This window comes from Callionymus lyra, chromosome 8 (genome assembly GCF_982586985.1).
Source record: "Callionymus lyra chromosome 8, fCalLyr1.hap1.1, whole genome shotgun sequence".
Taxonomy (NCBI): Eukaryota; Metazoa; Chordata; class Actinopteri; order Syngnathiformes; family Callionymidae; genus Callionymus; species Callionymus lyra.
Window position 1 is genome coordinate 20006484 of NC_141825.1, and position 27560 is coordinate 20034043.

A 27560-nucleotide genomic window follows, 5' to 3' on the forward strand; every position below is an offset into this window, starting at 1 on the left:
AAAATTGAAAGGATATTATCATCCGCCTCATACTTATGTCCATGTTTCCCAGATTTGTACTTTCAAAAAAGAAGTATGTGTTTTCAAAAGTCACTTAATAGCTTAATATCTTTACCTAAATAAACTCTTTCTACCCCACTGCAATAAGAATCATGAACAGCTGAACACTGCACTGTTGTCACTTTAAATCCATCTCATGTACAGTTCCCCTCCCTTTCTTATATTATTATTATTTATTTTTTTTTATTGTTATTTTATCTTGACTTTTTTGCTATGTATATTTATTTTTATTTTTTTTGTTACGCCGATATTTGTGGAGGGACGGCAAAGAAAGAATTTCATTGCATAGGTAAACGTGTTTCTCGATGTATATGACAATAAACACTTTGAATCTTGAATCTTGAATCTAAGAAGGAAATGTTAGACATTACAAGCCACTTTTAACAGCCTTCTTACGGTCCACAATATTTTTTTTGTATTACACATTTAAGTTTTATAGTACTTCTATGACTAAACCGTTAAACCTTAAATAACCTTTGTGAGTCTACTTCATCCTTAGAACAACATTAAACTCACACTTTTGCTTTTACGCACTACAATAAATCAACAATTATACACATAAAACATAAAATATATGAGCTTTCTAACAACTAAAGCATCAACTACTCTGGCATTTAAAGTCAGAGAGGTCCCACCTTACAAAGGCGTTGTTAAATCCAACCAAGAGCTTCTTACGAAGCAGTTTGGCTTATTCTTAAGGTTCCTCTAAGAAGGGAGTTAAGAGTGCGTCTGGGAAACACCCATATTTTAGTGCTTATTGATAGCCAAACCCTTGTTAAGAGCCTTCTTACGTCCTTAAGAACCATCACATCTGGGAAAACCAGGCCAACGTCTGATACTTTGAGGTTGTTCATCTGTTTGCTTTGAATCCCACGGGTGAAACACAGTATCCTGCACCTCCTCCCTCCACTCCGGTAGTTAATCTGGGTGTGAGGAGTTCTATTTGCATTACAAGGTTCCCGTGGAGTGGAATCAAACGTACGAAGAGCTGCGAGCAGAAGCGAACTCCGGCAGGGTGGCCCGGCACTAATTGCGGCCAGGGTGCATTTACTGATTATAGTTAAGTGGTCCAAAATGGTCCCCTGCTCTCGGTTACATTGACCCGCTCCCTCCCCTGGTGGATGTGGTCAATAGCACTTCCTGTTGAGATGCCTTTCCGCTGAAGTAAGGAAACAGTGCGATTGTGCATCTCCCAAATAAGAGCCGCGGGAAACAAGCGTTGATTTTTTTTTTTTTTTTTTTTTACACCGGAGTAGAAAAGGTTGATGCCGAACACGGGCCGGCGGGTCTTTTTCATAATGTGCTTCCTGTTGAGCATTCATGTTATGACAAATAGCAAATTATGAATCTCTGCAACAATAGACGGAATATTTCTGGCCCGGAGTGTGACAGGGAAGAGAGGTTGAAGATTCCGGTTTCTTCGCGAGGCATCTCTTTTGTGAGTGGATGTGCACCTCATGATTATTCATGCTCTCCACAATTCATGCAAACAAATGGAAATTATTGGCATGCAAAGTAGAATGTAAATCCAGTTTGAGGAAAGACGAGGGAGGGGGGACTAATCCTGGATGAAAAACTGAAAAGGTTGCATAGACGGAGTTGACCAGGTCAGGTTTTTTTTACTCCTATGTCTCGGCAGGACTGAGATTGTAGATCCAATTGTGGGTGTTTCAATGAACCCGGGATCTCTTTGATGTCTCCTTTAGATTCCAGCTATAGGCTCGCCGATGATGAGGAGATCTTACTGCATCTCTAATTCTATTTGTTTCAGTGTGTATCTTGAGCTTTAGTGTTACTTCCACCTGGGAACTACATACTTCACATCCCCTGACCACTTCTACTGAAGAAGGTGTTATTGGATGATCCTATTCAAACCCAAATGTTACATCTCCATCTGATCCCAGGTCTTTCATGTATTGTCCTTCTGGCTGGACCTACCATAATCCCATAAACCATGGGTTTGAAACACATAGCTTCGGGGCCACATGTTTTTTTTTTTACTTACTTAAGTTGTTGCATATGAGCACATTACTGTAGTTCTAGGGCTGTAGTGTACACTAATCTCACACGATACCATACAATACAATATATTCCGCTCATGATACAATTCAATTCTATGATATATTTCAATACATTTGCGTAATTTAACGATTTCAAAGGATACTCACTTTTAGCAATGTATTGTGATTCTTCCACTCTCTTTTGGTTAAAATAATAGAACTAATAGCAAACTATTAAGCTTTAAAAGCTCCTGGAGTGCCGACTGTATCCTCTCATCCTCAGTCATCGACGTGATCTTGGGGGGTTTCATTGTTGATTTAGCTGTGGACGACATAACGATATCTGTAAAATATATATATATATATAGTTATTTATAAATTTAATTAAACCAAAAATGATACGGATGATTAAACGAAAGAAACTAGATATCGAAATAGTCGGATGAAGAAAGTCACGATATATATTGGTGAATAGATTTTTTTTTTATGTCCCACATCCCTAATTAATTCCTCAACTAACATTTAAATGAAACCTATTTTGGGGGCGATCTGTAATATTTCTGGAGTCTAGACATTTGATTTCTATGCAAAATCATTTATTGTTGATTCTTACAGACTTGCACTATATTTTGGCTCCATACATTTTTCTTTAATGTGGTTTTAATTGATCTTAATAAAGATATAATTGTATCTATGTTTGTCTCGGACAAAATATATTTTGCTATAAATCATTATAACAAATATAAGTATTTTCCAATAAGGAATATGCATGTTTACATCAGTTGTTTTGTGTATTTGTTTCGCAGGTAAAGGCTAAATGTACGATAAGAATCTCTCACTCAAATAATGTGCAACATCCTAATGATGGCTCGATAACACGAGAGATTGTAATCAGTGTCGTGCTTAAGTCATAACAACTTGATTAAATCCTTTTGCAATCCTCTCACGTTTGACTCTTCTCGCTCTCCTTTCAAAACTGCTCTCGTTATCAGCTGATGTCATCACATTTGATCAGCTGCAAACACTGCATCATATTAAACCATGATTTCCCAGATCCTTTGGACCAATAAATGTATGAGTCACATAGTTTATAGTCATGAGGAGAGATTTACAGAAGAAACAAACACGCTTCGTTATTTAAACATGGAAGTAACTGGGGTTTGAAAGTTTAAACTGAAGGAATCTTCATTAACCAATGTGTTGATTTAGAAGACATTCAAATAGAAATAGTTTGTCTAGTGTTATCTTTAAAATGTTTTGTTTTTTTCATGTTTAATCATTGAGAACCAGGAAATTAAGATTAAGTATTTTTTATTGTTTTGCTTATAAGGAAAATGATAAACAGTGTCTTATCTGAATGATTAATGGAATGGAATCTAATCAATGAACACTAATACACACTAAATAAAAATATTGATCAAAATATAAATTACAAATATAAATAAAATCTAAAAGTAGAATAGAATAGAATAGTGTCCCTGTTGCCAAAATACATAATTCTTTCTTCAGTTTTATGTCTTGACACCACTGACAAAAATGTTGAATAAAAAACAAATCAAGTAAAATAAAATGAAAATTAATAATAAATTAAAATAAAAAAATAATTGAATGAGTAAATACTTGTAAAATGACAATAAATAAAATGAGAGTAGAAGTGAATTACCACCAAAATGCCATTTACTACCATTAATTAAATGAAATATAGGTCTATTCCTCTCATCCCAAACAAAAGCAAGTGTTGTTAGTTAGCAGATAAACAGCTGGTTTGCATGTGTGTGTGTGTTTGCACGGCTGTGTGTACATCTGTGTGCGCAAATGCAAACATTCAAATGTGCCGGATGATCAGATTTCCGGGGCTCTGGTCAGTGGTTCGTATCTGCTCAAGCATCCGTGCGGGAGTCAGGCAAACAAGGACATGTGACCTACAAACAGTCCACGGTCGTGTAGGAGGGAGCCATAGGTTTTGGTGAAAACAGGCAGAAGTGCAGACAGATAGAGGGCGCGGACTGGCTGCAGGGTGAGACATGCACTCACTGTGAGTGAACATTTAGGTTAAATATCTGTGCCGGAAACCGCTGCTGCCCTCAGACAGAGATCAGACATAAAGCCTCGTGCAGGACACGTCCTGTGCTTAAGGGTAGTTGTCAGCTTTCCTGACTGAGCTTCTTTGTCGGTGCCCTGAAGTCGCGGAGACCCAAGGACGTCTCCTAAAGTTCTTACGCCACTTAACTTATTTTGCAATGTGATTTCATGTGGTGACCTAGAACTGGCCTGATGAACAAAAATATGTTGGTATATGGGTAACTTTTGTAGTGTTGTTGTTCATTTTACATGGATTTAACTCAAACTAATGACACTAAAGCAATTTGTATTACATTTATATTTTAATTGTTTATTGGAAGTAAAAGTATCATGATGTTCTATTCTATGTTAATCTTTGTATCCTTTGTCTTTGTTATTTTTCTTTCATCTATGTTCTTTATCTTTAGACTTAGATTGTATCATCTTGTTCTTTATCTTTATTTGTCTTTGTTCTTGTTCTTATTTTATTTTTATTATTTTTTTTATGAAAAATTGCTGTATTGCTCTGGCTAATTGAAAAAAAACAATTTCAATAAAGTTCTACTTACCTACCTAATTTAATTTATAAATTACAGTACTTTCAAAAAGTTACAGTAGTTTAGAGAAAGTTTTATAAACAGTGTTTTTTTTATATACAGTATATTTAAATTATATATAGTTTTAAAAATTGTTTTTATGTTCTGTTTTCGCTGGAAAATGATTTTAAATGTTCGCTTTTTCAAAGAAACACTGAAGTTGTTTTGTGGACGTACACCCAAACTGTGTCGAGTGTGAATGTGTAACTTTTTTTTTTTACATTTTGAAAATTAAGAAAATTATGTGAAATGAAAATGAAAATTATGTACAAAGTAAATTCTCCTGATAATTTAGTCAATTTGAATATTTTCAAATTATTTGGGGGAATTTTCTTGTACTTCATAGGTTCTGTAGATACAAATACTTAAAGTAATACCTTTTGTTTTCTTTCATTAATACTACATTATCACACCAAAGGACTTGGGCATTTGTGATATTTTCAACACTGAATCCTAAAGGAATAAAACTCAGTTTTTATGCACTTCTATGCTTGACTAGACACATGTTATACTAATGGTGTCGAGCTAATAAGCAATATTTCTGACCTTTTATAACCCCTAAACCTAACTAGTGTTTCATTATCTCTGTCTTAGTCTTTGTCGTAAATATTATATTCATGTGTTCTATAGGAAGTCGACTTGTCTTCACAGTAAAACAGTTACATAAAAGCGCTGGGTTCCTGGTTAGGCCATTCAAGCTAGCTCCAGTTTTCATAGGCATCATTTGTTCTTCAAGTTGTTTCATAGCTGCCGTGACATTTAGCCATGCGGTGGCGAAGGCGCTGGTTTGTATTTTTGCTGCTCATTGCCTGATGATAATGAGGAAGAAAAAAAAAGGGCAGCAGATTGAGGTGGGGTCGATATGCTAATAGTGGGTGTACATTTTAATACCTCATCTCAAGCATAGAGTGGTTTTGAGACAGCAGCTATCATTCTCCGCGCTCTCTCCTTCATTATCTCTTATGTTTCTCTCCATCTCTGTCCTCCCCACCCCTTCTGCCTTCTCCCCTCTCCTTGCCCTTCACAATATTCCTTTTCCTCCCACCCTCCACATCCCATAATATGAGGTACATTTGTTTTCCCCTGCCAGGCCGGGGTGCGTGGCGTGAAAAGTGCTGATCCGTTGGATTCGGCGTAATTATAACATCCCACAGACTGAGAGAAAACTAAAGTAATATTTAATTTCTTCCCCCCCCCGCGAAAGGAAGCCCTTCTTTGTTATTGCCTCGCCAATTAGATGTCGCTAAAGCGCTGGCATTTCCTGTGATTGTTGTAATTTGTATAGAGAGCAAATCCAGACCATGAAGCTCTCCAACCGACTCAACTTTTATTCCCACTTCTGCCTTCGCTTCATCTCTCAAGCGTCGGTATTATGTACCTATCAGATTCCTGCGTCACTCCTCTATTACAGCTTCATCTGGGTTCCATTTCAAACTTTCCAGAGGTCTTCTTTATTACACCGTCACCTCCTCACGGGGTCAACATTTTACCCTGAGCCTCCAGGTCACTTGGAAGAGTTGATTTCGCCCGACCATAGTTTCTTTTACAGGATTATATCCATCACAGTTATTTGAGAAAACACTCTGATAGTCTAAGACAAGACCATGTTCAAGATATGTTGACCAAATGAACTCTTACTTGAGGGTGAGACCCTTGCAAAACTAGCTTGTTTTTTAGGAATTCAAATTCACTACCTACAGGTGAAGATGAACATAATCTAGATCAGGAAGTCCCCAATGTTTTTTGAATCACGGTCCAGTATTATGTCGACACCATGATGAAAATGAAAGTAGATTCATGTTCAGGTTGATATGGTGGTCTATTGAGATGCCTGTGTTAAAATCAGATGAGGAACCAGAGATGATCTTAATCTTCCTCATGTGATCTAGAGGTGGAAAATCAAGTCGGTGAATGACTGTAAATGTTTGCTTCTTGAGCAAAATCGAAACCTTTTGAGGGTATGATGAAGCCAAGACCGATTATTAAAAGATTTAAGACATACACCGTGACTGAGACATTGTTAAGGCCTTTAAGGTGCATATAAAAATATTTATCATGTACTGTGACTATTGTGTTGGATGGTTGGTTCGTCAAGATGAGGCAAAGAAAAACAGCCAAAATTTCATAGGACAAAAAAAAGCAAGTTACAAAAAAGTATCATGTATGTTATTCTGCGGTCAAAGCAAGAAGCCTTTTTGTATCAAAAAATGTTGTTTAGAGTTAAAACGAAGTAATGATCAGTTGTCAGGAAACATCTTTACATGACTAGTTTTACAGCTTCTGTCTGACCTTATGAGGGCTGCATAAATCCAGTCAAAGGGCCTCTGGTGGCCCCTGGGCTGAACTCTCCCAGGTCTGTATTAGAGGGTTGAGATGAGTTATTAGGGCGAACAGGAAGACAGCATTACATTTAAAAAACAGTAAATACAGAGGCTACTTAAAGACTCTTTAGAGAATATGAAAAAGAGGAAATCCTTTGAAGTAGCAGCTCTGTCTCGGTTTTTTGGCTTCTATTGTCTGACTGTGTGCTTTTTTTCCATAACACTGCGAATAATGCAGAGAACGAGAGTGTGTTTTTTGGGCTGGAGAAGTGGCTCATCCACCAGATGACGATTTGAACTCACCAACTCGGGGATGGTGGAGCACTTTTCGCGTCTAGGACCTCATCAGTCAGACATAGCTTCCTGATCTATATTTCAAAGCTGCGAGTTGAGAGGAATTCTGTAATGAGCTCCCTTCTTCCTTTTTGCAAACGACAAACTCTCTTTGTGGAACTAATTGAAAGTGGCAAGTTGAACGCTGGCGAGCTCTTTGGGAGCCGAAACGCAATTCAGGAGACGTGCAGCCGGCATGCGGCTTGTGCTGCCGTCTGAAGTAAACAGTGGAGAGTGATGCACTTAACAGTTTTTTTTGGGTGTTTTTTTTTTTTTATCTGCCGAAACGTGTGCCCGGTGCTATCATCGCATGCCCTACATCCATTCCTGTTATACTTTTTTTTTTGATGCGATGCATTTGTGCACACTCCTGTGTGATTTTTAGGCTTTGAGTGCAGACCCGGTGAATCTGACGGGCTTTATCTCTCACGTAAAATGACCCGCATTTGGTTACGCTGATGTATAGTGTGGGTTATAAATGAATGTAGAACACACACATCCGTGGATACTCCCACCACACCTCGAGCTTTCAAAATATGAGCTTGTGTTGTTAATAAGTGAACAGACTCAAAGTTTTCCACAGAGGACGACAGGATGGGAAGAGATCAGGGTTGTCACAATAGAAGGTTTTCAACGCGTTAATGATTCCCAGGAAAATATCTCCACCTTGATACCATTTTCAGCAGAGGATACAACAACGACCTCCACATTTAAAATAAACGTTTATTAACAAGAAAAATGTAAAAATAACATATTTCATATTTTATTATGAACTAATATATGTTATTTAACCTCTGTTGCAACATGTAACGACTAACAGAACCACACGTTAAATATTTATAGTTAAAGAAAAAAGAAACTGCAATCATGATAACAAGTGTCAGGTCTGAGTTAGTGCCAAAAATAAATAAAAAGGGACCATCGGAATTATCTGTCCTTTTTTAATTTTCTTGTACTTCATTGGTTCTGTAGATAAAAGAAAATACTTAAAGTAATACCTTTTGTTTTCTTTCATTACTAAATTATCACACCAAAGGACTTGGGCATTTGTGATATTTTCAACACTGAATCCTAAAGGAATAACTCAGTTTTTATGCACTTCTATGCTTGACTAGACACATTTTATACTAATGGTGTCGAGCTAATAAGCAATATTTCTGACCTTTTATAACCCCTAAACCTAACTAGTGTTTCATTATCTCTGTCTTAGTCTTTGTCGTAAATATTATATTTATGTGTTCTATAGGAAGTCGACTTGTCTTCACAGTAAAAGGTAGGTTTCCTGGTTAGGCCATTGGAATTATCTGTCCTTTTTTAATTTTCAATACTTTTGACAACTCTAGAAAAAATGCAGTCTTATTTGACTTATAAATATCCGATTGAGGCTCAATGTAGAACTTTTTCCTGCCCTGGTCTAGAAAAGCCATTGAGGTAGACCATGGCATTTATGTGAAATGACTCTAAGATGAAACTCTAAGTTATTTTTGTCATGTAAAAGGGCCCTAAAAAGACCATATACATACATATAGATACATTGAAATTCCTGGTTCGGAAAGTGCTCGTTTACTTACCTAGAAAAGTAGAAGAAAGTTCCAGTTGATAGAAAACTTTAGATTTAAGTATAACTTATAGATAGCTTTATGCATTTCACAATACAATGGTATTCATCACATGACCATGGTGGCCCAACATAGTCTTAATTTCCTTACCATGGTCTCCTTCTCACCTCGATTGTCAGCGAAAACAAAAAATATTTTTGCCAAAAAGCCGTTCATTTGAGGAAAACTCAGAGAAGACACAACATAGGTGACGGTGGCGATGAAAGAAAACCAAGACTGAATGTGGCACGAAAAATAAAAGCCATGCTTCGGTAATTTACCTTGACAAAAATGCCAATAAACTAGGAACAGTTATGGCGGATTCAATATCTTTGGACAAATAGAATTCACAGAAAAACAGGAGGAAAATCGATCAAATTAAGAACAGAAAACGGTCTATAAGGAAAAGTAACGTATTAATAAATAGATATGAAAAGTGTATATAGTGCTGGGTTTTAAAAAATCTATTCTAACCTCAGACAACTGATGATTTACAGTTGGAACATTGAGAGAATGCTCAATGTAAAAAGACGAGTCCACTGCTTTAGGAATAGGCGAAGCATATATTTTGAGATGTCACCTCCACATACGCTCTCGTCCGTTCATTTATTACATTCCGTGGTAGCTTTCATATATCGATGGCTGTTGGATATGCCGGCAAACAAGATATGGTCCCAGTTACAGATGAAGTGATTGGATTATGCTGTTTGTTTGCTGACATGTCTCTTTACCGCTGACAACGTGACTCACCTTGACAGGAGCTGCAGCTGAATAACATTGTATCTTATAATGCTGCTTTGGAAAACAATTCATTTGTTCTGCAGGGACCCGCTGTCATATATAGTGTCATATTAGCTGATGCCACTTTAGTCTGAGTGGATCTTTATTTGGCAGAAACTGAGAGTTAAAAGCACGAAAAACTGTCCATGTAGCATGAGAAAAACAGACACAGCGGGGGGTGTCGATGTTGAAAATAGAGGTAGGCAGGCGTGGAAGGTCCAGATCAGTGCCCAGATGTAGACAACAGCGGAATGTGGATGAATCCAGGCAGGAGACGGTAAAGACGAGGGCCGCACATCTGTGAGCTTGAGATGTCTGCAGGACGCATCTGTGCAACCTCCAGGATCACTTAAAAGAAGCAGAGAAAAGCAGATGTTTAACATGTCAAAACCTTTTGCTTCAGCCAAATGTCATATCCATTTAAAATCCATACCTTCTTGCCTTTTAATGATAATAATCAGCCACTTTGTAATAGCAAGGCCCATGATGTCATGATACTTGATGGTTCAACTCTCAAAATGCACTGCAATAGTTCATGTTTCAGGTAAAGTATTGCTTTTATTTCTTGGTCAGGTATACTTTTTGTTATTTTGAAACACAAAAAACATGTTTTTCCCCCACTATTTTTAATTATTATTTAAAAAAACAAGTCATTTTAATGCATTTTCTTCAGATTGACGTCATAGGTGCAATTTGGAATTATTTGTAAATTTTAAGAAGATTTACTGATACTAGAAGTGCTTCTAGTTGGCTTTAGTTGGTCCATGGGAAACAAAATTCAAGAAGGATTTTACCACAGTGGATAATTATTTTCCTACTGTTTTGTTTTAACCACAAAATCAACTGCTTAAAAAAATCATCAAGCCTTTGACTCCATTTTTAATGGAATAATATTGTCTGTTTCATTCTTATTTTAAAACAAAATTAAATAAGGGAATGATCCTGCTTGCAATTGTTCAGGACGTTTAAAAAAACACAAAAAACTCAGGGTTTTTCAACGACTTAGACTGTATTTTCTGTTTACCCTCTCTAAAATATAACTTGAAAACCTTGTTTATAGGATAATAAATGTGCTTTAGTTCTACAATTCCTTTCAAAATATCTTATTATTAAAATGGAAATGCTCGGAAAACAACTAAATCCCACATGACCTAATGCATTTTATTACATTATTCATGCTTTCTTAATATTGCGCATTCCATATCATAATCCTGTTTGTGTCCCTCCCTCGCTCACAGCACTAAATCCTGATGAAGCTTAAAACAATGTCTGCGATTTCCTGTTTTAGGGTTCAAGACCCGTGTCGGTCTCATGAGAGAGCGCGTAATGCGAGACAGAACACCCGCGGTAAAAACTGGTTGGGTTTCCCGTCAGCTGAGAGTGTTCAGTGTCTGTCAAGATTCTGTCAGCAGCAGATGACAGCCAGCGTTTGTTCCCGCTTCCTGCCGTGTCTTGTGGGCAAAAGGGGTCATTTTAAGTGCATGTTAAGACCACTCCCATAATGCTTCCCCTCTCTCCTCCTCCTCGCCGTCCCTCCACTTTTCCCGCCGTTCATGACCCCGCTGCTCGTATTTCCCATCCGCCAGCCAATGGTGCCCCTGTGTGTGCATGAGACGAGCGATGCTATTGGCTGAGTCCGGGGTGTTTTTGAGGTCAACCATGTATTCATTTCACACCGGACCGGCTCAAACGGCACTTACACAACAACACTCACACACACTGCAGTTGACAAAGGGTTGAACTATCAATGTCAATATGTTTTGGTTGAATCTGTATGTCCAGAGCATCAGCATTATGAGCATCTGAGGAATTCAACTTTCAAGCTTCAGGTCCAACTTTTTTGGCCATTTTGACAATTCTCTTTTATCATATCACTGTTTTGTTGTCAATGCACATGGTGCTATTCTTTTGACAACTTAAAAATGTTTGATTCTTTGCTAATGAGTATTGAAAATCTGGTATGTTGGTGAGAGAAGTGTTTTAAAAGTTAATTTTTTTGTACAGAGTCAACAAAAAGACAAGTTTTTAGAATGTGTATTGGCAAGAATAGGGTGTTACGATAAGTATCACAATACTAGGGCAAGGATACGATATGTCAGGATATGTCGCAATACTGTAGGAAAAATAACATATTGTGTTTCTTTTCAAGAATTCAATTGTAGGAAAACTGTCGCAGCATCTTAATCACACAAGGTTGTTACGTGCTTTCGGAATTACAGCATAGGATCTTTATTTGTTTTTCACAAGAAAAGTACAAGTGAAAAGTAAATATTTGAATGTTAATTGTTAAAAAACTATACAATGCTTTTAAATGTAAATACACTTTGGTGAGAAACATATATTGCAATATTTAAGTGTAAAGATTTTTACTAACAACACTACTTGATTAATTAACAAGAAACACAATCTAAAGAAGAATTTATGAATAAAGCTTAAAAGAGGTTTTGAATATATTATACTTAAAAAAAGTATGTACATTTAGGGAGCTTAAATAGAACTGGACATATGTAAATATAACATAAATGCCCATTCATTGTTATTCGTTTTAAAGGTCTTGACTACAAGATATTGGTTTAAAAGATCAACTTGTTAGAAGATAATTATAGAATTAAACATAAGAATGTGGCTGCAGAAGCGCTTGCAAAACCAAAGAATTGAAGTTTAAAAAGTTTGAGTTAAAAAAAAGCATCATGGGTCTTGTTGTGAGGTAAAAAAAAGACACAGGAAAACACCTGCTAAAAAAAAGGGCAACCATCAGTTACAGCGCTGTCACAAGACATGTATATCCATGGAATGTTTTTATTACACATCGTAGGCACATTAGTCATCGGACTCTTGGCTCACCACGTCAGGGAAAGAAAATCCCAGCATCAGAGAATGAGCTACACAATCTCGTCCGTCATTAGAGATCCAAGAGAAACAGCCTCACATCTCAGGTGCCGCTATCTTTTTATAGGATATCATGGCCTTGTAAACGTGACCTTTTCTCCTGTATTGATTTTTATGACTTTAAAACGTGAGAGGAAATAGAAAGTGTGGGAATACATGCTGAGGAGCACTCTACCAGAAAAGAAGATATATATATTTTCCCACAAAGAGAAATGGTGCAAACGGATCTTAGGATCATAATGTCAACCACCCTCGAGTATTTTTGCATGCATGATGGCACGCTAAAGATATATTTGAATAAAGCGTAGGGCCAGAAAAGAAGCCGTGCGATCAGCGAGGATCAACATTTGTATTGAAACTTTTCTTTGTTCATTTAGGACAGCGTGTACTCTTGGTTTTTGGCTTTTTTACCAAACAACTAGTAACACTAACATTCAGAACTTTGTAAATGAACCAAAAAAGTGTCACATTACCTTCCAAAATCATCATATTCATACAATTTCCACGTGTTTATTTTAATAATAAATATATTTTTACACATTGTTAATATATTATATAAGTGTAGGATGTTCGTCTGCCCACCAGTAAAGGTTTAAGGCATCTTGTGATATATACATTGACGATCATGTGTATCTGTGAAATAAAAGTTAATTTAAGTAACTCAATTCATTGAGTCTCCAAAATTAAGTCTTTTTTATGATCATAACTGTACTTCTATAGTTTAGTTAGTTAATTTTGCCGGTAAACATTTTAATTGAAAGGTTTTGCAGTTTATCTATTGTATAAAGATATTTTTGGTAATATTTACCATATTAGACACAATTAGCCATTTTTCTGTTTCATTTTTTTCTTTTAGTAAATTTCCTCTTTAAAAATAAACAACACATTATTTCAAAAAAACTAAAAAAACACAAAAACGTGAAAGATCAATCTGATGTTCACTGTCTTAGTTAGTTTTTCTTCATAAAAATCCCAAAATGATCAAGTTTTGATCACTTAAGCTCCGAAAGAAGAAGCATTATTTGACACTATTTTGGCATTTCGGTCGGTGCCACAAAAGAACTGAAGTTCGATACCCAGACCTAACAATATGTATTATATGTTTCGCTATGAGATACAATTGATCTAATAAAACTGGTATGGAATTATGGAATTTTTTTCAGTTGGTTCACTGGTATAAAAGTATTGCTATTTGTACCAGTATCGAAGATGCAGCCCTATTCTGATTATTTTTATACTCTTTAGCTGGTCTCAAAGGCACTAAAAACTTGATGTTCCCTGATAAGATGTTCTGGTGTTTTCTCGTCCTAAACCAGATGATCTGTCCAATCACCATAATGCAATTTGACTTCTGAGCCTTTCTTTTGTATCTTAAGTAACTTTATACTTCACTCTGAGCGTTAAAACAAAATCCATGTGTGGCTTTAATATGATCTCATGTTGTTTATATCTAGAAACATACGAGTCTTTGCTTTAGGTTTGTTTCTGTCGGTCTCAGGAAGTGATCATTTCCTCCACGATGAAGGACAGTAAACACACGGCCGGGTGATTTCATCCAGAGGTGATTAACTGAAGATACTTACAAATGACTGCAGGGCAGCGTTGCTCGGCCAAATTAATTACCTGTCCTCGTGACTGATCGTGACGACCGACTTTATTGATGCACACAGAAGCAGACGCCTGTGTGAGCGACAAGCGCCGCTGACATATGAGACAGCCTCATTGGATTTTTGGGTCATTTGACTCCCGTTGTGAAATAAATGTTTGTTTTTTTTGTTCGGGTCGGAAGAGGCTGACTCCCAGAACGCTCCGTGAAAAGGCTGGTGATCGGGCTTAAGAGGGGAAGAGCCCATTTGTCGAAACTCTTCCATAAAGCCTTAATAATCCTGCTGTTGTTTCTCGACGTGATGACATTTCTAATTCTCGTCAGGGACAAATGCGGCGTGACAAACGACATCAGGAGTGTCTGATGGCACAGCAGGAAGGCTGCCTGCCAGGCAAGATGGAGGGATGAGAGTCTGGACTTTGTCTTTGACAAAGAACAACCAGAGGGACGTGTTTGCTTGGAGATTTAGGATTTATGATATATTAAAATGAAATACATTATTGGTTTAAAAAAAAAATAGGGAAAATCAGTTGTTTTTTTCTAATGTTTTCTACCACATGCTGAGAGTTTTATCGATGTTAATGACATCATTATGCAGAATTGGTTTGGCTGTTTGCGATCAGAATCAATTGAATAACCCTATAATCATTTAAAGTGCTGTCAGAAGATCAATTGTGAATATTTAATCAAAATAAATGTAACCTAAAATCACTGAGGAACGCCCTCAACAGGAGTTAAATTCATTTCAATTGTTTATTGTGGCTGATCAAATGAATATATTTAGTTTAAAAAAGTGTCTTTAAAAAGTAATTTATTATGCAGTTCTAGTCATTTATATTTTGACTGTATTTGTCAATATTGTTGTTTCATTTCTCATTAGAAAAAATAAAACATTAGGTCTGTATAAAATGCTGTAAGTTTACGCATAAAACTAGTTTTATAATGGTTCACCCGAAAAATGTCCACTTCAGGGTGTGACATTTATTGCTTAAGAAAATATTTCAAGCGAATAAAATGTGAATAAATTATGACTCTTATTAAATAATCGTGATTTAACTGATGAAAATAAGGTCACCCAATGACCTCGATGAATGAGAACATTTGGTAATTTAATATGCCATCAAAGTGTATTTATTTTCATGACATTTTTCATAAATTCCGACAAAATCTAATGAAAGTTGTTTTTTATTCATTGTTCATTCAATCCTTTTTTTTCTCTTTTTTTTTCTTGTTAAGCGCTTCGTGACCCTGGTCAGGGAAAAGCGCTTTATAAATAATAATTACTTACTTACTTATATTGAAGCTTTAGTCGGTTCAACACTTACAATTTCACTTTCAGATATTCATAATATTCCTATTAGAAGTAGAATCTGTGTCAGGCAACTGAATGAATTAAAACCTGTAAATTCCAGAATGAAAGCGGCGTTTTGAAGAGAATAATCGTCACGATGGATGGTGTATTCGCCGGATTAAACCAACATCCTCGCTGTCAGTCAGCAGGATCGGCTCTTATTAATCATCAGCCTCCTGTTCCCCTGATACTTCACTCACACACACTCGCCGTGCGTATCGATTGATCGGCAAACACCGAGGCAAAGACAAGAAAGAAAGACAAGCAAAGGGGAAATCCCGGGGAATCATACCCCAGAGGTTTCTCCTCCTGGTAAATTTTTAAGAAAAACTAGAGAGCCTCACTTGCTGGAGCTTTAGTTACAGCTCTCGGCGGCGCCGTACCTCGGCCGTACGACGGCAGCAGGAATTCTTGTCACACACAGCGGAATTTGATTAGGCAGGAGATGGTATTACTGCCTGCCTGGGTGGGAGGAAGGAAGACGGTAGTCAAACACTGATAGGAAAAAGGAGGAGGGACCGGTGGGGGGTTTAGAGTCAAGACATGTAGTGCGTGAGCGCCGTGCTCGCCAAGGTTGGGGTAAGGTGCGAGGGGATGTTGGAAATGTCTCCCCCATGTGTGCTTGTGCTTACCCCCCGAAATAAGAAGCTAGTCGAGCAGTGCAGTGTTTATGATTGAGACTGTGTATGATGGTGTGTTTAGGTGTTGTGTGTGTGTGTGTGTGTGTATTGAAAGACAGGGAAATGTATGTCATTATGAGGCCGGGATGGCGTCCCTTTGGTTCCTGGCTATATGTTCTCCGGCGCCGCGTTCCAAATGGATTTTTTTTTTTGCCGTCTGCTGTTTTACCATATGTCCAGTATGTATGGCTCCACTACACCACCACGTTGACTCTGAAGCCCTCGTGTTTCAATGTATCTCCGAGGCCTCAGATCAATGCAATTGAACTTTCTGCCGGTGGAAATGTGATTGGGAACTGATGAAAACTAAAATGTTATTGATATCCAGGCTGGAGCACTAACCTACTAATAACTAGATTACTGCTAACAATCCTAGTTAGTGGTGTGAGAAAATAAGTGTCAATATTAAACTGAACTGTATTGATTTAAAAAATATATATATACAGTATGTACATTTTTTGATTTACTATTATCAAATATGGGAAGCATTTATGTTGCAATTAAACCTCCGGCCACTAGATGTCATTAATTCCTCCGCAGCTAAAGAAGCAATGAAATTCCGAGAGAACTCTGACAGAGGACAAGAGGATACAGTTGTCTCCAGCAGCTTTTGTTTGGACATTTATTGGTTTCAAAACAAATAAAAAGCAGTAACTGCAAGTCAAGTACACAAACAAGTACAAATCGCAATACATTGTAATATATTGTTGCCCTTGTATTTTGATACCTATCGAATCACCAGATTCTTGCTAACACGTACCCCTAATCCCAGTATTTCAGTTCCTGCACTGTGCCTTAGAAAAGTTGCAAATAGTTTTGTTATAGGTAATTTTTTTTATTGTAACCACCTGTAAAATGTATATTTCTACCATTTGGCATGAATAATACAAAAGTAAACTGCCTTAATCTTCGGATTCTCAATTATCCGGTTCTACCTAAGCACACCACTACTGAATCATCTGTCAATTTAGCTAGTAGCTTTATTTTGTCCTGTTCTTTTCTGTTGACAGTTTTATTGAAAGCTTATTCAATGGCGATATAATGTAGTGAAAAAACACATTTTAATTTAAAATTAATAAAAGTAAGGAAATGCACTGTAAAAATTGATTCATATATTTTAAAGCATTTGCTGTGTTATGCAAACCAGGGACCCTCGTACGGACTATCATGCAGTAATTTACTCTCCCCTACTCTCAATAAGTACTGTTTTGACAAAGGTTCTATTCACAGTTGAGCGGTCCAAAAGTGGTAAATTGTGGTGAACAGATCGTCGACTTTATTTCGATTGGATGTCAATCTTAGACAGAGCCGAGGGGGGTTTAAGTCCAGAGCTCTGATTCCCTCGTCTTGCTCCGATATACCAACGTGATCAAGTATCTGATTCAAGGATCTTTTCCATCCCGAGCAGATGAAGCTCTGACTGATCATCCAGATACTCTGTTTTTTCCTCCTCTCTTTTTTTGTGAGCAAACTCTCTTGTCAGCCAGTTGAGCTCAATAATCAAGGCTAGAACCCGATCGTGACATTTGATAGTCAGAGATAGCTTCAATGATTCAAAAATGCTTTTTTTTACCAGTTGATTTATCCTGTTGTCTAAATTAATATAATAGAAAAAAAGGGAAGGGAAGATGCAGATACATTTAAATGTTAGTTATTGGTTGTCAGGGTAGAAGGTTCTGATTTTTCAAATGTGTAAATAACAATATTAGGATGACATCAAGGCTCATTGTGTGAATCCAATCATGGATTTCTAGTTTTGTATTTTCCTTTGGCCTTTATATAAGGTTTTCAACTTGTTTTTACTATAAAAGCCAAGTAATATGTTATCTCTCGGGCAGATTAGGGATTATTAGTGATGGTTTAATAGAACAGCTTTGTAGTGAAGACAGTCTTTCATGATACAGTGTCATCATTTTCAACGTCTACTAGATGGATGGATAGATAAAAATGAAGTGATGTTTTGTTGAGTTATTAGAATAGATCGAGAATAGAAGAGAAAGATTATAAAGCAGAGAGTAACATGTAGTTCTTCGGAGCTAAAGCAACAATGAAATCCAGCGAGATCCTGGCAATGGCTGAGGACGAGAGGATACATATTTTGGTTTAAAAAAAATTAAAATATTTACGACTTCGTCAAAAGTCATGTGTTCTGTACCTTCTGCAACACCAGAGTCAAGTGCTCGACAATACTACTTTGTTCCTACAGTATCACGATATATCTTAGCGTAGCCCATGTATCGTGATATGTATCGTAACGCCAGGTTCCTGCCAAGTATCTTCCCTACAGAGCTGTTTCATCAACCCATCACTAGAAGTTATATCTACGACTCATGCTAGATGCAAGCCTAGACATGAATTCTTGTTGACCTGTTAAGTTTGTGTTTTATTTGAGCTTAACTTCTGTCGTAATAAACTCAAACATAAGTAGGTGTAACACGTAATGGACACAATTCCTACTACCATGATAGGAGCAAATTCGGTTTGTGGAAGGACGTCGGCGAGTAATGATCTGGTGCTTTCACAGTGTCCCGGCCATGAGATGGCAGAAGCCTGGGGGTTGGGTCAGTGTCTGGCCATTTGCAGCTAGACTGGCCTCATACTGTCTGTCCATCAGTCCACTATCCATAATAGGACCGGAGAGACTGGAGAATCCCTCCCGGCGTCTCCTTCTTCATCTCTCCAGGCTGTGAACCAGCAGCCATCACTGCGTGACAGCCACACATCATTCCCTCAACCACAAATCCTCCCCGTCCACTAGAGAAAGAGAGAGGCTCTGTTTATCCTTTTTTTTTTTTTTTTGTCATCACCACCCTCCGTTGATTCCACTCCCGTGTCGGGGGGATTTGGTGAGAGCACGGCCAGGTTCTGTGTGAGGATTGCACACCAGGTGGGAGTGATGCATTATGGATAAGACCAGTCACATAATGAATATTATTAAGAGGCGATTGACGAGGACGACCACTGGACCTTTCTGACTGGATATGTGACTGATATGAATAATCATGTTGAGCCCGAGTGCCTGGACATATGGGACGATGGTTCACGTGCCAATATCTTCAACGCCACGCTGCGACAATCCTGACTCAATGTGACCCAATGAATATTTTATCATATAAAAAAGAGTGCGGAATGGAATTTGAGCCAGAGACACCGGAGTGATCCAGGCAGACTTTGCCTATATATCAGCTGATTTTAAAGCCCCTTATGCTGTGTTAACACTGAGCAAAGGTGCATTTACACCACTGAGGGGTTTTGGTATCTTCAGCCTGACTCCACCATAGACCATGAACGTAGTAACTCAAATGTGCAGGCAATATTTTGTCAATTTATGTTTTGGACTTTGGATTTACTTAGTTATCTAGCAGCTGATCGACCAGAACTTCATAAAAGAGTAACCTGGTTTAAATTTTGTGTTTGATTTAACATACAAAATTGTATTAAAATAAATAAATAGGACAATAAAAGCAAGGAATTAACATCTATACATTTAATCCAGAATAAAAAAAAGTTTTAATTCAACATTTTTAAACCTAGAAAATAATGTACACATTCATATAAACCAGCGGTCTCCAACCTTTTTTAACAGTGCTGACCAGTTTATTGTTTCTTTATTCAGGGACCGACCAATAATATAGAGTTTATGTTTCACTCACTTTTAACAGTTTATAGGTTTATTTTTCAAGTAAACTGAGTAAAACAAGTGTCTTGACTTACAAACCGTCACAGGCTACATACGACCTTTTATCAAAACAAAACATATTTCAGACAGTGTTAATCAATAGAACAGAAATAATATATTATTTATTTATCTATTTGCGGCTCGGCAACAAATCCCCTGGGGTCGGTGACCACTGACATTAACAAAGTAAACATTGTGTTTTCATATTTGTTTGTTATTGTTTCACAGGATGCACATACGCATTACATTTACTGACAAAGATAATTAAGTAAGTAAAATGAATAAGGAAACGTGGAGAAAACTATAACAAATACACACTGGGGATACGAAAGAAGAATGGAAAAATATATATATATCTTTGTCTGTGAATATAAACTCACTTTAAAGATGTGTTTCAAAGTTAATCCATAAACATCAATGAGATTCTTAGCATTATATTGAAAAAGCATCTCAGGTGTAACATAATAAAAGGGTTTATATGATTTAATAGTGACTTCTGCATTGCTAGTCACATTTTAACTCAACAGTAAAAAGACTTTCTTGTGATTCAAAGTTAGAAATTTGAACATTTGAAGGTCATTTTAGTCCACATATACATTTGTAAAACACATTTATAAACTTAAATAGAAACAAAAATGAGAAAACATTTCTCAGTCCTAGTCTGATCCAACATGCTTAATCCACACACCCTGAATAACTCGGGCAGCCTTGTCAGCATTCTACAACCACTTTCTTTCTTTGGAAAGTTAAAATAAAAAGCTAACCTCGAACACCAGCAGTGTCCGCCCTCCATTGTAGAGAAGCTATTTCCCTGCACTTTGCCAAGAAAAAGTTTACCTTGAGTGAAATTCCTCTTTTCTATCCATCACACGTTTCACCAGAAATAAATCAGTGTTTTTCTTCACGATCATACATTTACATGATGTCTGGTTCAGGCGTGATGAGAGCAGGTGGAATGATGATGCTTTTTTTTTTGGTCGGTCTGAACCACAGGTGTACGGCGGGGGATCGCTGCTCCCCAACATTGATTTCACAGCCAGCGACCACCGTGCAATATGTGGAGAATAAGTGTTTCTTTATGGTGCATCTTCAAAGAGGCTGTGGAGGATCTTTTGAGGGCATGAATATGTAGATGAATACCCCGGGGGAGGAAGGAAGTCATTCTCAGCACTAACCCCAGCCTTTTACATTAGACAGTGCCATGGAAAGTGGGAAAGAGGCGTAAGAATCTGAGGTCAAAAATGGAGAAAAGTAATGGCTGAGAAGTGATTTCTTTGGTTTTGGTTTTAGCATCTATTTCCTGTTTCACTCTCATCACAGAAATGTTTTAGAAAAGATACATAGAATGAATACAAAAGTTGCTTGGCTGAAGTCAAATAGTCATCTATAGTTAATCATTTATCTGGTAATAGAAGCTTCATTCAATATCTAATACACAAGAAATAAAACTATAGAAGGAGTTGAATCATCTCTTAATCTTGGTTGTAAAACTATTTAAAAAAAAAAAGATAAATTAGAATGTTGCCATGTGTCAACTGTTTTTTCTGGTCAGTTTTTTTAAATTTTTTTAACATATTTTTCAATGTCATCTGACATCCTTTTAATGTGAACTTTAACTGAGAGTCTGAGTAGGTGATATGTGGAATTTGAATTACAAGCTACTACCCCCTCTCTTCAGACTCTCCTCGAACCTACTAGCTTTTTATTTTTTGATATCAGTGTCATCAGAATATTTAATGGTTGAGCTTAACATTTCAAAAGTTTAAACTTTTTTTTTTTAAGTGTGGAATTTGTTTTAATTGAATGATTTAATAAATAATGTGTACACTGTAAGGTTGAATTATCTTTTTTAAATATAATTTAATAAAGGAGTTGAAATCTTTTAGAGAATAATATAATTATTTGTTACACAGGAGTTTGATATTCTTATTCCAATTATTAAAATATATATATATTTAGTGCTAATTTCAATATTTATTTATTTGTAGCCTTTTAAATTAAAAGGGCTTGAAAATAATTAATTGCTTAATAAAATACATTTCAATTAAAAAAAAGTTTCAATATTTTAATTGGCACTGATATACTTATATTACTATAGAATCTTTCTATGTTGCTTTGTCGTTATCAAAAATCCCAGAGAGCTGTTGGGGTTTGACAAAAAGCAGGTGAATGTGGCAGAAAAATCTTCATCCAATCATTTCAATGCATTTATCGATGTGTTTTTTCTATTTGTAGAACGTTTTTTTAGCTAATACCTTTTTTTTCGATGTAATGTTGCAGCATTAATCATTTGGAGTTTACAAAATGCTTTAGAAAAACATATTTCTTAAACCTTTAATTGTATATTAACCACGAAGAATCCAACCTACTTTTACATTATTAGTATTTTATTGTCTGATCAAATTTACAGCTCAAGATTGATTCAATCGATGCCCACTACGTCACATTTAAATGTCTTTAACCATAAACAGTTGCTCAACAATCAAAGAAAGATGGTGAATTGAAGAGATGAGCTTCAAGATATCTGTTGACACTCGCTTTCATCGCTCATTGGAAAAAAAAACTTGACCGCGGACAGTGACTGATAAAAGTCAATGGAACGAATGGAAATAGATTTAATCTGAAAATGTCTATTCCATGTGTGCGTCATCAGGCTTTTTGTGAGTGTATGTGTGTTGTGTGCTTTCTTTCCAGTGTGTGTGTGTGTGTGTGTGTGTGTGTGTACATCGTCACGCTCTGTGTTTGTGTGCAAATGCTGCAGGGTTCCAGGGATCCATCAGTCTCCAGTCTGGAGCTCAGGGAAGGTCACCCTGATGGATACATCCTGACATGCACACAACCTGTGAAGTCAGCTGTGTGTGTGTGTCTAGTGTGAGTGTGTGTGTGTTGGCCAGCAGGCCAGCCAAGCACAGGCACGGTTCAACAGAGCAGAGGGCGGACAGTGGAGCTGGGTGAGGGGGGGCGCTGGTCTGGCCTTGGTGTCCCAGTTTAAGGGCTGTCGTTGGCAGAAGGGCTGGTTGAAGGGGGGACGGGGTTGATGCAGGGTGAGGTGAAGGGGGTCGGCTTGGACGGGCAGCGGGGACGGAGTGGTGGAGCAGAGACTTAGGTGAAGGGACGGCGTGAAAGAAAGGGTGCATTCACGAGCGGTGCCATCTCTGGTTCCTGAAAGAACTGGGTCTCATCAGGGAGCCAGCTGGGAGGACGTCAGCGTCCAGACTCACCCTTTTGTCGCGGGCCAGCGCTGTCACAGACACTAACCTGACACTGATCAGCTACAGATCAAAGGGGGGTCGTTTTGAGGGGATCAAACCTGAAGTAGCCTTTTAGTTTGGGATTTTATGGAAGTATTTCCCTTTCATCTGAATATTTAATGGTCTAAATTTACATTTCAAATGTTGAAACTTTTTTTTAAGCTTTGAATTATTGTTGATTTTGGTATGAGTGTGTGTTTGAATGGTTGTGTGTCTTTGTGTGTCCTGCGACAGTCTGGCGTCCTGTCCAGGGTGTCCCCCCCCCTCTCGCCCGAAGAAACTGGGACAAGCTCTAGCCCCCCCGCAACTCCCATAAGGGATTAAGCGGCATAGAAAATGAATTAATCAATGAATGAATTCAATAGCTAGTATATTGAATTGATGAATTCGTTTTTCATTAAATAATTGATTACATGGTAAAGTTGAATTGTTTTATATATATCTAAATTAATTAAAAAATTCACAAATTTTTACACATAGTTTTATATTTTTATTATAATGATTAAAATGTTTTTAATTCAATGTATTTTAAAAAGTAGCCTTTTAAATTCAATGTACAAAATGTAAAAAAGTATACATTTTTGTCATGTTAAATTTGACTAACATCAATAATCTGATGGTACTGATATACTACTCTTTTCATGTTGCCTTGTCGTTTACTTTTCTCAGATAAAACAATCAAAAGGTTTAGGCTTATTGTTTATTATGACCTGTTTTTTTTAATACATAGTCTTGTGTTCCTGTTAATGTCTTGAATCAATATTGGTGATGGCAACATCATAGATCTATAAAGAAATGTGTTTTCACTTAAATAACAGGATGTTTACAATCCAACATTAACATGTAAATAAAAGAGCTCTAAAGGAAACATGTTTATGGGTGTAGGTTTTGGTGAAGACAAATATGCAGAGGGGAAAATAGATAAAAAGGGAACAAGGTTTCTGGGCTGCACCGACACGTGTGTTGTTTGTCACTGCCAGAGAAAGACCTGCATCAGCAGCTGTGGGGCGTTTTGCATCCATTGGCAACGGTCGTTGGAAACGGTTGATTTACATTTTTGGCTTTTTATATCATCAAAAAACAATGAAACCATCTTTCTTCTCTCTCTCTCGCTCTCTCATCCCTCGCTTACTGCCGCAGTCAAACAAAAAGTTAAGACGCGATGAGAAACTTGGCCTTTAAGCCGAACTTGAGAAGGTTTGGGCTCTAATATATCCAAGCGTGACAAAAAAATCAGCGTTGCAAAACGCCCGGGTTTCCATGACAAGCAGAACGTTTCAGATTACAGATGGAACCCCGGCAAGTGTCGAAGGTTTTGTTGACACAAGCTGTTTTTAAAAGTCATAAACAAACGTGACATTTACCGCCTTAGCTGGATTAAATATGGAAGTAGATCAGTGACGTCAGAATATTGAATGCTTGAATTCAACATTTCAAATTTTAAAACTTTGTAGTGAAGACACTGTATCATGACAGAGTGTCATCATTTTGAAAGACCACTAGATGTCGCTCTCAGTTTGAAAAATTATCCCAGGTTCCGTTGAGTCATTAGATTAGAGCCAAAGATTATAAAGCGGAGTGACATCTACAGTATTACTTTGGAGGTAAAGCAACAATGTACTCCAGCGAGATCCTGGCAGTGACTGAGGATGAGTGGATACATTGAGGATACAAATTAAAACAGTAATGAGGAAAATAAATGTTTTTTTTTCTAATAAAAATGTTGTAGGATTATTTTTTTTTCTATTTTTTATTATTAAATTCAATAATTTGTATATTATTCAATAAAATATTGAGTAGACTCCATCAAACACAGAGGGAGAGGAAGATCGTTCCAAAGTTTAGGAGCAACAGTCTGGAAGGATTTCTCTCCTCTGGTCCTGAACCGTGTTCAGGAACCATCAGTAGATTCTGATCCACAGACCTCAAATCCCGAGCTGGAGTGTAAGGCTGGATCAGATCACTGATGTAAGGAGGAGCCTGACCATGAATAGATCTGAAAGTAAGAACCAGAATTTTAAAATTGATCCTGAAAGAAACTGGCAGCCAGTGAAGAGTTTTAAGGATCGGGAGAAATGTGAGTTCTTCTACTAGAGCAGGTCAGAATTCTCGCTGCAGAGTTTTGCATTAACTGCAGGCGACAAGATCCTTCTTGTTTAGACACCAAAATAAACTGTTAAATTAGTCTAAACTGTGTGTGTAGCTAAGACGGCTTTTCATGAGTTTGTGTCGACCCAAAAGTTGCAAATACATCCGTCTTTCGCACAGAATGTGCAGTAAAGTTTTAAAGTTAATGATAGTTCTCTGTCTTCGACCTCCTTTTTTATTCCTGTTGATCGGACCGCACATTGGGATTTACATAGTCCATTGAGGCCACTTTAAATGGATCATGGTGCCCCGAGTCCTGGCATCCACTCCTTCCATCCCTGCCTACCACGCTCTCTCATATCTCCTCTTCGCAGGCTCCTCTTTGCCTCCCTGGCAGCCCCTTCACAGACGTCTCGGCTCATTGTGTGTGACGGTGTCTTTGTATCGGTGTGTAATAGCGCCCTCAGATACTGTTGCTAGAGCGCCGTCTTGGTGTGTGTTCCCGAGCTGCTCCCAGGACCCCAATAACCACTGTCTGTGACATCATATTTTCCTTTGGAGAACAGTGCGCAGCCCCATTATTTCTTTTATTTTCCATCCATAGCTTTCTCTGTTCTTATTTACAAAAGGCTCATGGAGTGTTGGTGCCGCCTCACACCTCTATGCATCGTCCATATCTCAGTGGAAGACGTATTGCTCGTGCCCTTTTCATTAACCTTGTGTCGCTGAGCCGTGGATAGGGAGCAAGGGGGCTGCAGTTTTTTTTTTAAGTAAGTGAGGTAAAGTCATTTATTCTCCTCTAAACCCTGCAGCTGGCCTTGAACTGCTCACCCGTTGAAATGGGCCGGACCTCAAAAGTCCTTCAGGTTTCCTTCACGTCGCTATTCACATTCTGTTTCCCCGGTATCTTTACAAAGAGCGCAGGAGCCAAGAAATGGCCCCCATGGGTTGGTTGATGATGCTTGAGGCGGTCAGATCAGAGGTGGCCCCGTTTGTCGGCTGCTATGGCGACGGAAATCGGCCCTTTTTGTTCAAGTTTTTTTCTTTATTTAACAATCTGAATAATGTGAAACAGATAAATTGAAATAAAAGTACTTACTAAATGCATCTAAAAAAAATGACATCTTGATTCGGGATTCTAAATGTGATTCTCTTTCTCGCCAGAGCCCCCGAGATCATCCTGGGTCTGCCGTTCTGCGAGGCGATAGACATGTGGTCCCTGGGCTGCGTGATAGCCGAGCTCTTCCTGGGATGGCCTCTCTACCCTGGAGCGTCCGAGTACGATCAGGTAACAAGACACCATCATCCATCACGACTGCTGCCTCATCACTTGTTTGTTTGGGTGCCAACTGTCGCCCGACTAGAGGCCATGCCTTGCTCTCACTTACCTTATATTTTGGACTTTTAGGTGCAATTACAATCCTTTGATTTTATCAGGAATTGACAGTGCGTCTTGTGTTTGAATTCTGGTTATTTGTGGTACATGGTGGTATAACTATGTCTATTATCACACTATATTTCTTTGTCTTTACACATCAAAACCCTTCTGATCCTCAACTACGTGCTCGCTTATAGCAGTGCATGTTATGTTGGCCCACCCAAACTATTCCTGGGTTAACACAGTAATATGATGCTACAAAGCCAAGCAACATTCAATACACCTAATAATCTGGTGTATCCCGTGTATGGAATTAATCCTCTTTATTAATATCGAATTTTGTAGTCAAGTGAGCCTAATGGTTCGAAAAATACAGCACATCCATGATCTACAAAAAATGACTTAATATTTACTGTTAGAGAAAAGTTATATTAAAGAAATTGTGATAAAATATTCAACATTATTAGTTAAAAATTGTCATGTTGATTATTTTGGTGAAGCAGGCACGCGATTTTCCACCATCTACAATATAATTTAGATAACATACATTCTACATTCAACTACATCATAGTAGAGTTTCCATACTGCACTACAACAGCTTTAGCTTGCACAGTGGAGCCAAAAGTCAATCATATTTATATTTTACAGTACAACATGTGATATTTAAAATTATGATGGACCATTATTTAAAAAGACCCTTCACGTGGTGAGACCTGGGGGCCACATTGGACCCTTAGACATTTTTTAACTCCAAAATACACTAAATACTAGTTAATACGTAATTATACCAAAATAAATTAAAAATAATTGAAAAATCTGTATATTATATCGATATGTTTCTTTCACAGGACTCTTATGATTTATATTATTTATAGTTGAACAAAATGAA

At 37.5% G+C, this 27560-nt stretch overlaps 1 protein-coding gene across 4 annotated transcripts in view; it reads left to right on the forward strand.

Annotated features, from left to right (window-relative positions):
* hipk2 (homeodomain interacting protein kinase 2) overlaps nt 1-27560 on the forward strand; it is a 102911-nt gene that overhangs the window by 37751 nt on the left and 37600 nt on the right. For all 4 annotated transcript variants that reach the window (XM_087798099.1, XM_087798102.1, XM_087798098.1 and 1 more), the window contains exon 3: nt 26458-26581. In XM_087798099.1, the coding sequence (XP_087654225.1) occupies nt 26458-26581 (124 nt within the window). The remainder of the gene's footprint in view (nt 1-26457; nt 26582-27560) is intronic.